Source organism: Dermacentor variabilis, chromosome 9 (assembly GCF_050947875.1).
Source record: "Dermacentor variabilis isolate Ectoservices chromosome 9, ASM5094787v1, whole genome shotgun sequence".
NCBI classification, from domain to species: domain Eukaryota; kingdom Metazoa; phylum Arthropoda; class Arachnida; order Ixodida; family Ixodidae; genus Dermacentor; species Dermacentor variabilis.
This window is the reverse complement of record NC_134576.1, coordinates 108103322-108113640: the sequence shown is the minus strand read 5'-3', so window position 1 is coordinate 108113640 and position 10319 is coordinate 108103322. Positions and strand designations below refer to the sequence as shown.

General features: G+C 46.5%; 1 protein-coding gene across 1 annotated transcript; it reads right to left on the bottom strand.

Moving 5' to 3' along the window:
- Nucleotides 1-4892: 4892 nt before the first annotated feature.
- Nucleotides 4893-10116, bottom strand: LOC142558126 (uncharacterized). Its single transcript, XM_075670283.1, has 2 exons — nucleotides 9749-10116; nucleotides 4893-6755 (listed from the first exon to the last, which is right to left on the bottom strand). Exons 1-2 carry the CDS (start codon nucleotides 10043-10045, stop codon nucleotides 6138-6140), a joined length of 915 nt encoding a protein of 304 aa, XP_075526398.1. The 5' UTR covers nucleotides 10046-10116; the 3' UTR covers nucleotides 4893-6137.
- Between the last annotated feature and the right edge of the window lie 203 nt (nucleotides 10117-10319).

Sequence of the window (10319 nt, the reverse complement as noted above, 5' to 3'; positions counted from 1 at the left end):
TATTGTCGTCGTAGGCCACTTCAGTTGGGCTGCTTGGCTGCACCAAGGCGCAGATGGTGTCGTACGTCTGCTCACCGCACAGCGTCAGCAAATATGGCCCCTTCTTGTTGGGGTCCGCGGTGTTGCTAGCCTCGAAGTGAAACTGGAGGGGTCCAAACCACGAAGTCCACGATGCTCCATTAAACTCCGGTAGTCGGCCCGCTTAGTGCGTTTCCATTGCGTAGCACACGTACAGGTCAAGGTGACCTTAAAATCCACTGTCTCGTCGCCACTGCTATTTCCGCGGTAGCCGCAATAAAAGGCGTGCGGAACATGGAATGGAGTTTATTTCCACGCGGCTTATTTCTCTCTGTCTCGCTCCTGCTCTTTGTGTCTCTGCGGGAGCCGCCGATGGGGAGAGAGTCCGGAAACAGGGGGAGGGTGCCTCATTGGCGGCTGGTGCGAGCGGAAGAAGGGGATCTCGTGGACATAGCAGTTTTAGTATAAAGGCTTCTACGGACCAGTCTTGGCTTCGTTTTCCCGGAGTTCTATGTGTCATCATGCAGTAGCAGCTCACTCCGAAGCAAACCACGACCACATTATGCCACTCGCCACGGTATGCTCGGCCATCGATGAGGCAACTCGTTGGGCCTACGTAGAAGCATAACAGAAGAAAGGGAAACTTGGAGCAAGCGCCAATTAGTTGTGATGTCAAGGTCGATCTACATAACTGAAGAAGTAACTCAGCACAATATAAAACGACAGACACAAGAAAGGTGGACAAAGACAAGAGCTACTCACAACTGTTTAATGAGAAGAAAGAATTGTACATATATGTCCTCTTGAGACACGTGCGCATACCAAGCAATAAGACCGGCCAAAAGTACTCCATTTGTACAAGTACTCCGTTTCATTCCATCAAACAGTTGTGAGTGGCGCTTGATTTTGTCCACCTTTCTTGTGTCTGTGCTTTTTATTGCGCTGAGTTACTTGTTCAGTTATAAAAAAACCAACTAGCCCATAAATCAACTCTTCTATACCTACATAGGTTGAAAAACTTGGTGTTAAATATATTAAGAACATGGCAAAACTTTTGCCGGGGACATCAGTTAGTGGACCACAACTGAGGGGCTACTATGTCAGGGGGAGGGGAGTAGACACATTGAAATAAGAAAACCTGCTTGAAAAAAAAAAATCTTGAGTCAGACATTTTAATCAGAATACTGGAAAATAAAGTGACAACTAGGTTAAAGATAAGTTTGACACACTAAAGCAGGAAATGTTCATTTTTTCCTACTTTTCTAATGCATTAGCTGGTTTGTAGTGAACCCTACCAACCAGTGCTTCTGGCAAAAGCGACATCTGGCTTGTGTAAGCTTCGGTGCAGCTATTATGTCGTGCGGAATGGCAGTGCTCACTTGAGCCCTGTGGTTTCATCTATTTTTTTTATTGTTTGCGTGTTTGTTCAAGGCGTGGCCCACGTGTGCTTTACTTCAAGCTTCACCTGCGATAGGGCCAGGCGTATTCATTCGCATAAGGGGTGAGTATAGACTGTTCGTTTTGTGCATGTTCACACTGCTGCATCTGACGCTTTGTGTACCGCCGTGACGATGCATGCATAGCGCTACGCGAAGGAACGCCGAGTTAGGTTCGTTCACTCTCCATAACACAGGCTGTGAATGCGCTGGAGAGAGCGAAATAAGCAGGTAGAAATGCTTGATAAGTGTTACTATGGCACAACACATTATTGTCTGATAACTGTTGGTTACGAGTGCGAGGGGTCAAGGATTCCGTGAGCTTTCACATATATCGGTACATTGGGACTGTGCGCTGGCCATCTGCCTTTCATCCATCGAGACATATATTTTTCTTTATTCGTGGATACTTGGTGCATAATTGTATGGGAATAAAAGTGAAGTACCTTTTTCAACCTTTCTGGCACTGTAATTCATTCCCATCCCACCGCCGCATGTTCTTAAGGAGCGTATAAAAGTAAGGGCCATCAGTAACAACCTAATTATGTTCACCTTAAGACACAGTCCACCTGTATAGTATAATGACACGCTGTCGCGTCAGCTCGCTAACCTGGAAAAAATTATAACATTCCCGCCAAGCAGCCTAAGATTTCGACATCACTTCTACTACAGGCGTGATGTGGCGTCATACTTTTTCTTTCTTTTTTATTTTTTTCGCATTAGTTGTGCCCACGACAGACTGACGGCGAGGGTTGTAACAGGCTGACACTTTCTAGACATGTGGGCTTCTATGGAAGCTTCGCTACCAGCTTACATATACCTTGATTTTCTCCTACCGCATGACTCCTTTCTGCTTCGTCATGACACATGCACCTTTCGAGATATGAAACCGAATCGGGTTATTAATCAAATCAAATCAAATCAAGTTTATTCATTACAAAAAAGGAAACGGTTATGTTTTTGTTTTACAGAGGAAGGTCCCAAAGTCGAAAACTGTAACCGGGACCCTCGGTGACTAATTATAAGAGCAAAATTACATATGTGGCAGGACAGAAATAAAATTTACAATATGTACACTGAGAGAAACAAAGACGTGAAGTGCAACAACAGAAAAGTGATTAGGACTATAATGTGCACTATTACTATCAACAAATAAATACAAAATCGGCATAGAACAGAGCCTTAAATTTTGTAAAGAAGGAACAGAACGAAATAGATAAAAAGATGATCAGCATACCCAAATAAACATAAAGTACAAATATCATTAAATTAAATTATGGGGTTTTACGTGCCAAAACCACTTTCTGATTACGAGGCACGCCGTAGTGGAGGACTCCGGAAATTTCGACCACCCGGGGTTCTTTAACGTGCACCTAAATCTAAGTACACGGGTGTTTTCGCATTTCGCCCCCATCGAAATGCGGCCGCCGTGGCCGGAATTCGACCCCGCGACCTCGTGCTCAGCAGCCTAACACCATAGCCACTGAGCAACCACGGCGGGTTACAAATATCATTGTGCTAGAAATATACACATAAAATTTTCAACAGCCATAAAAAGCAAGAGAATACATAAAAAGAAGCATTTATAAACAAAAGGACTAAACGTAGCGGCAAGCATGTGAATAGCAAAAGATAGGAAAACAGTGATAAGAATAAATAAATAAAACATTTGAAACCATAATTGCGTCAATGCGTCAGAAGGAAATCTTTAAGGGATTTCTGAAGGCATAGAACGAAGTGAGTCATGTTATGTTTGTTGGTAAGCGATTCCATAAAGATATGCCAGCAAAAGATGATGTTAGTTTACCATAACTTGTACGAACACGAAGCAGTAAAAAAATTCTATTAAAGGCAACCTAGTCCTCTTGTTGATATGTAAATGATTTAAGTCACGGAATTCATAAAGTAGTTGGTTGTTAAGTAACTTCAAAAATAGGATTGTCAAGTTATATTCAAACACGCTCACCGTTGTTAAAATGAGGTTTCGAAGGAGCGAAATGGATGCATTTGACTGGCGAGGACTTCTAGTAATGATACGAATGGCTTGATATTGTTAATGCTGAACTGATGACAGCTGACAATTGTACGTGTTGCACCAGGCAGGAATTCTATAGTTCACATGACTATGAATGAAAGCAAAGTGACGAAAGAGCCCTGCGTGAAAAGGAGGTGCGTGCGTTTATTGAAGCGCGAATGTCAAATGCCGTTTCTTTTCCTTAATATTGTTAATGTGAGAGTCAAATTTAAGGAGAACACCTAGGAGTAAAACCAAGTCACTAGCTCAAATTTGATGAGAACCAAGTGTTAACGCTAGAGGAGGACTTAGAAAATATTATTATTTAGGACCGTGCGGTGCATGCCGATATTTCTCTGGGATTTTGGAGGTGCAAAGCGTTCGTTAGAGGGCGTCCGAGCTAACTTAGATTTATGTGAATGCTACGTAGCTGGAAAGAACCGAGATCGTTTGTCTGCAATTGCTTAGAGATACGAAAATTTCCTTCATTCCGCGTAAATGGTTAATTAGTTCTAAATAATTCAACTTCTCAAATGTTCTGATTAGATCAAACGTTGCAATGAAAAATTTTAGAGCGAAATGAAAAACTCCCAATAGAGGTTTCTGCTGCTCAATACGTGCTACATAATATTGTTTTTCCGAGCGTGAAAGAAGCCAGCGAATACACGCAAAATCGCCTGGAGCGGCTGGTCACGCGGCAATGTTCCGTGTATTTGCAAGCTTCTTTCACGATCGGAAAAACACTTACGTAGCACGTATTGAGCAACGGAGAGCTGTATCAGGAGTGTTTCATGTCGTCTACAATTTTCTCACTCCCACTTTTAAGGTAATTATAATATTTGGGAAGTTCAATCATTAATTATGGCTAGTTATCTAATTAGGCGGAATGAAGAAAGATATTGTGTGTATCTCCAAACGACGGCAAGCAACATTACCTTGGCTCTGGCCTGCTACGTGGCATTCGCATATTTCTGCATTCGCAGCAGGACAACGCTTCTGACAGATCTCGAAAGCAGCTCATGCTCGCGGCGCTGCAAGTATACTTCGCACTCGTTATTTCTTTCTGGTGTTATGTGGGTATGAGCCATTCCGAATGATATTTTTGTACAATGCGCCAATGCTGACGATATTGCGTCGAGCGAATTCAGGCTTCCGACCTAAAAAAGGAATTCACCAAGTAAGCTTGTTTATTCTAACGAGTTTCACGCATGCCAACTTGTCCTTTTTAATCATTCGCACTTACCGTACTTGCACGTAAAAATTGTGACCACGAATGTAACGACAGGGGGAGGGGAGGGGCCACTTTTGATGTCCAGAAAAAAATATAGTTTACCATTCCAATGGGACGTGATCGCACAAGGAAACCGCGAACGAGGAAAGAAGGCCAGATACCTGCAGCACGCTTTATTTATCGTCACTATGAATCGCAAAATACAGTGAACGTACGAGTGCTTTCGCAATTCACTCGCTGTCAATGGCGACGCCTTTGTCGCTCTCGGCGAGAACAGCCTTCTTCCTCGTCAACAAGGTTATTGGAAAGGCAGCACTACAGAGATATCCGCGGGAAAATGTAGCGTTTGACTGCGTGTGCTCGAACACTGCCTCGTGTGCGATAGCGCTGGTGTTCTATGGTTTACCTCTTTGACGTTATATTTGTGCAAATTTGCACGTCAAACCAGAATAACCTATATGTCTAATCACTGAGGCTTAATACTGAACACGCTGCAGTGCGGCGGCAGCCTTCGCCACCACGTTAAAACAGCTATGGAACGCCCCCTTTAAAGCATTTCTGTGTAAATAAATGGACGCAACTACAACGGCATTCCATAATGGTTGACTGAGATAAACTTATTTCCAGTGTGTGAAAAGGAAACGGCATAGTTGGTAGCTTTAACGGCGGGTTGTCTTGGCTATAAGAACATTTTTCGATATGAAAAGACTGCCACAAAGTAATCTTCATTCAAAAAGTGAGACATTGATACCTGCGCCAACGTCAGTTTATGAGAGTTGGTTTAGAGGCTCTCGTGGGACAGCTGGACTTCGACAAAAGCTGCTACACGTGACGGGTTTAGTTGGGCGCCGTCACTCACAGTCGTGTATGATGATTCGAAAGTCAAAGAAGGGCTGAGTGTGGCTTTTAGTATCAAAGGTACCAATAAAGAAACATTGCTGCCACGGGTCGTAAGTTGCGTGTGGCACTGAGAAACCATATGAACTCTGCATTATTGTCGGTTCTACAGAAACAACGTGCGGTAAAGAGCTGCCAGCTGAACACGTGTTCCAATTTAACCTCAGCGTCCATGAACGTACACAACCACGTAGTTTGCCAAAAGTCACACTGCACCATGCGCGTCGGTAACGAAACCGAGCAATCAAGGTAGGGTTTCCATACTCGTAGAGCTTCGAGGCAACCACTATAACCACCGAGTAAACTATTTCCTTCCCGTTTTCACAGCGAGGCGTGCACGTGCGACTATCCGAACGCGTTGGTTTCCCAATTTGCGACTCCATCTAAATATGAAGTGCCGGTATGCGCACTCTACCATTGTGCGCTTGGAGTGAGCGTTCGTGGCACCAGAGAGACTGGGCAGCGAGAACTACCAAACTTCGAAGGATATCCGTCGCCTCGCCTTGCAGTGACGCCCGCACGTCTGAGTGATGATAGTGATCTAAGGACGCTCGATTCTGAAACCCGAAGGAAAGGACAGCGAAGCGTCAAACACGTCTGAGTCGCTTGAGTCGCTTGCACTCGCCTCATCCTCATGTGCCCAAGAACTTTCCTCCTCTCTCGAGGCGCGGACGCGTTCCAGCAGCAGCGAAGCTTCGCCGATAGCGTCCGTTAACTTCTCGGCGGCTGCGGACACGGCGGCGTTGAGAGTCTCGAGGCTAACCGCTAGTGTGGCGTTTAAGACTTGAAGCTGAGCGCTCTGGGCTCTTGCTGCCTCCGTGAGTTCGTTCACTTGGCTCTGAAGCGCCGGGATTTCGTCTTCGTAGGGGTTCCCTGTGTGGCCCTCGATACCGTGCGCTGTCGCAGTGACGTCACCGGCAGCACCTTTTCTAGGTGGCTTTGCTTGAGCTCGATGCGAGGACTCGGCGAGCATCGCAGATGAGAAGCTGCCTGCACCGCACCCGCCGATGTAGTGCGCTGCTAGCTTAGCGTTCGGAATATCCTCGCCGCAACGTTGACACGGAGAAGTGTGGAAGGCGCACTCTGCCTCGAAGTGTTCCAGGAGCACCGCCAGGGGAGCGACGAAATCGCAGCCGTGGCGTTCGTTCCAGCAGTGAGCCTAAAATCGAAAAGCAAAGCAAGCAAGCAAGGATATCTTGTTAACGACAATGATATATCTTTGTCGCTAATAAGTGGGAGCCGCGCCTGCATTGCACGCAATATTTATGACGTAATCTCATAGTAAAAGCCACGTCATGGTAAAATCAGCAAGGCAAGAAGTGCACGTGTTTAATTGTAGGTTCCCGGATCATCCATGGCTTATCACTGCATTTTATTATTTAAGTCGTTCCCACTTTGAAAACATCTCGCTCCAAACAAAATGTTCGCTTTTTTTTTTCATCACATCCATTCGAAGTGCAAAGCATCGTAACATTACAGCGTTTGTGTTGTTTCCAATTTTTTTGCATCCAATTCGCTATCTGTTTCTCTTTCTCACGACTACTGGTTACTCTACTTGGTTGCCAACTTTCTTCACGTCTTCAATGGCGTCTACATGCTTTTCATGTACAGATACCTGTTCACTTTAGCCACCAATTTATTTTGATCCAGGTTCCTCAGTATTTCTTCAAAACTAATTTTGCTCGGCGCTTCTCCGACTTCAAAAGAGGCCCAACCCATTTCACACTCAAATGCTTCATCGGTGGTTTTACCGAGGGCTCGCAAAGCCAATCGGCCAGCAGATCTTTGGTTTACTTTCAACCCCGAAAAAGATAGTCGTTTTGAAGCACAAACGGGCATTAGCGAATGTTAGCCCTGGCACTAATACTCCTTTCCAGATTCTACGCACCACCTCATTTATTGTGGACCCAAAATTCTCCGCGTGTCATCGTTAGTGCATTCCGCTTCGCGTTTATTGTCAGATTATCTTATTGGGTGCTTGACGAGGTCTTTCCTTCGTTTATGTATACACTGAAGTATGGATATTGCTTGACTCTGGGTAAGACAGGCTGTTTAATGGACACTACGCAAGTACTCGTCTCTTCACTGAAGGTTAGAATTACCGATTTCCCAGAACTATGCTTCCCGCCTGCATTTGTCGCCGTTTTACCACATCTATGTTCAAGTGTCTGCAAATTTCTTGCATTGTCCGCTAGTGGCATTATGTCGTCCGCATACATCAGTCCGGGTGCTTTGTTTCACAATTTGTCTATTATGCATGAGGAATAAATCAAACCCTAATTCATTGCTTCCGGCCGTGTTTCTATGCCCTTAACAGAGCGTGAACAACAATGGAGACAGGACGTCCTTGCTTCAGTCCTCCGTGAATTTCCACCACTTCGTTACACTTTCGACCTCAGCATACAACTCGCGCTCGCTTGTCTCCATATCTCCCTCAGCATATTGTGTGTTATAATGTACACTACACTCAGGTGGCGCCACCCGAGACCCCAAAATGAACACATTTTTTCGCCGCGATGCATTCTCAAGGCATAGCAGTGCGAAAATCAATAGCAGATCTCAATAATGAAGACAGAAGCACGCTTATAATCTGTCATGAAACTAAGCTATGGGTGACAGCGCCATTTTTATTCTGGCGCGACGGAGAGCAAGTAACACGGTCGAATTGGAATTGAAGAGGGCATCCTGGCGACTGCCAAACTGCTGAGTCATGGTGACTGACGTTAGCCTGCCCAATAAATTTGCCATGGTGCACTGAACTACGCGCATGCGCTGCTGTAGCCACTAGTCTCCGTAATCGTAACACGGGAACGCTTCGTTGTGAAACTAGATTGTGTGCTGTCGCGCGGGAACTTCGAAGATGATCGCCATCGTCTGCTTTTGCCGTAATCCTCGGCGCGAGCCGCCACAGGGGAAGAGGGTGGCGAGAGAAGGTTGCGGGATGCCCTCCTCCTGCCCAAGCGCTGCACCAGAGTATCCTTCACAGACATCAACACTCGCACGATTGTATGAAAGAGCCAGTCGGCATTCGGTGAAGGACGCACCCCGAACATGGTTGTCCAAGAGCAAGCAGCCTTTGCATTAACACCATCGCGTGTGTCGGGGAAATTCCTGCCGCCAACCACCACCCACAAAAACATGCGAAAGGTGCTAAGAAAGCTATTCACTCGAAAAAGAAAATTGCGCAGAAACTATCGCGAATGATTGTAGAGTGCAAGCGAACAGACCGTACAAACACAGAATCGTGTACGCAGTAGTCGAGAAAGTGGGGAGCAAATACAGGATAACTGGAAGTGCAAATAGACAACCCAAAGTCACTAAATGAAAGCGAGACCAACACACGATGGACTGGTTGCAAATGTGACAGTCCACTTCGCCTTGACATTTCTGGAGGCAAACGCACTACGCCTGCCTGGAGACCTTTGAATCATCCGTACCCATGCTGGTACCGGTGCCATCACGTCCACACCGTGATGGAACCGCATTAACAGCGGCAATGGTAGCACCGACGACCATTACAGCGATAGCGAACTTTACAATTAAGGAATGCTGGCTTATTGAAGCAGAGGTAGGCAAAATGCCAGTGTGCAAATAGAAGCAAACCATGATTAGCTCAAGCAGGCTAAGGGTCCCTGTTATTTTGACGGGGTTATGTCCCGCTGCAAAGTAGGTGTATGAGGTCATAAGCAACTATCTGTCGCCCCTCTGTGTTCATAGAAATGCGATTAGAAATATTTAACAATCAGCGCAGACGCAGTTTTTAACGGGTTCGCGTGATCCGTAAACTTTCATGCTTGACTGCACGTTAGGTTGCCAGCCTTGTTAGCAGCTAAATATATACGCTGAACACTGAGCTGTTCGATATCAAAAGCTGCGAAAACGTGGATTTCGAAGCATAACGGACACAAACTGAAACCAGCTGGCAATAGATTTCGCCTCGCTGTCAAGTGGGGGACACCTGGGCAGGTATGCTGCAAGACTGCACATAGTAGACATGTCCATTACATCTGCTGCGGAAGTGCTGATTGGCTGGGCTGGGCCGCGCGTTTGTAGCAGGAAGGCACCACAGCCAATGAGCACTTCAGCAGCGGGCGAAATGGACATGTCCTGTCCACTAGGTGGACTCGTATAAAATACTTCCCCTGCACTGACCTTCAGGTTCCGCTTCTTCCTCTCCGGAAGCTGACATTTCTGGCACTCGTCCTCGCAGAAGAGTTCTCCGTCCAGAGGACAGACGCTTCCGCCATCTTGGGCGACGCTACCTGCCTGGCACTGATCACACAGCGCGTGACAACAGGGCAACACGAACGTCGTGCTTGGAATCACGCCGCACACGCTGCAGGCGTAACGAGTCAGCATCAGCTCGTCGACGAACCGCGTCGGGCGCCAGTTGACGCCGCTGACCGATCCGTACACTCGATGCAGAGCTCGCTGTTCAGGACCAGACATGGCAGCGACGGAGAGGCAAGGCCCAAAGGCGCCGAAGATTCACTGATGCGGGCGTTTGTTCGCGATCACGTGACCACAGATAACGGCAGGAGGTGGCGTGGTTGTTGCAGCGACCGCTGTAGAAGTTGCGTGGGTCACCAGCAAGAATCAGTGCCTATATAGTGACTACCCGCGTCTGCTCACCTACGTTCGCTTTTTCTACAGTCTTCGCAGCAGCGTCGACTGGTGGCATCAACCACATGAGTAGCTACCACATCGCTACCGCGATTGCCGG

Excerpts from the sequence above, each read along its gene's own strand:
- LOC142558126 (XM_075670283.1), bottom strand. The coding sequence starts at position 10,045 with ATGTCTGGTCCTGAACAGCGAGCTCTGCATCGAGTGTACGGATCGGTC. Across the intron at positions 6,756-9,748 it reads GGAAGAAGCGGAACCTGAAG|GCTCACTGCTGGAACGAACG; the intron begins GTCAGTGCAGGG and ends TTTCGATTTTAG.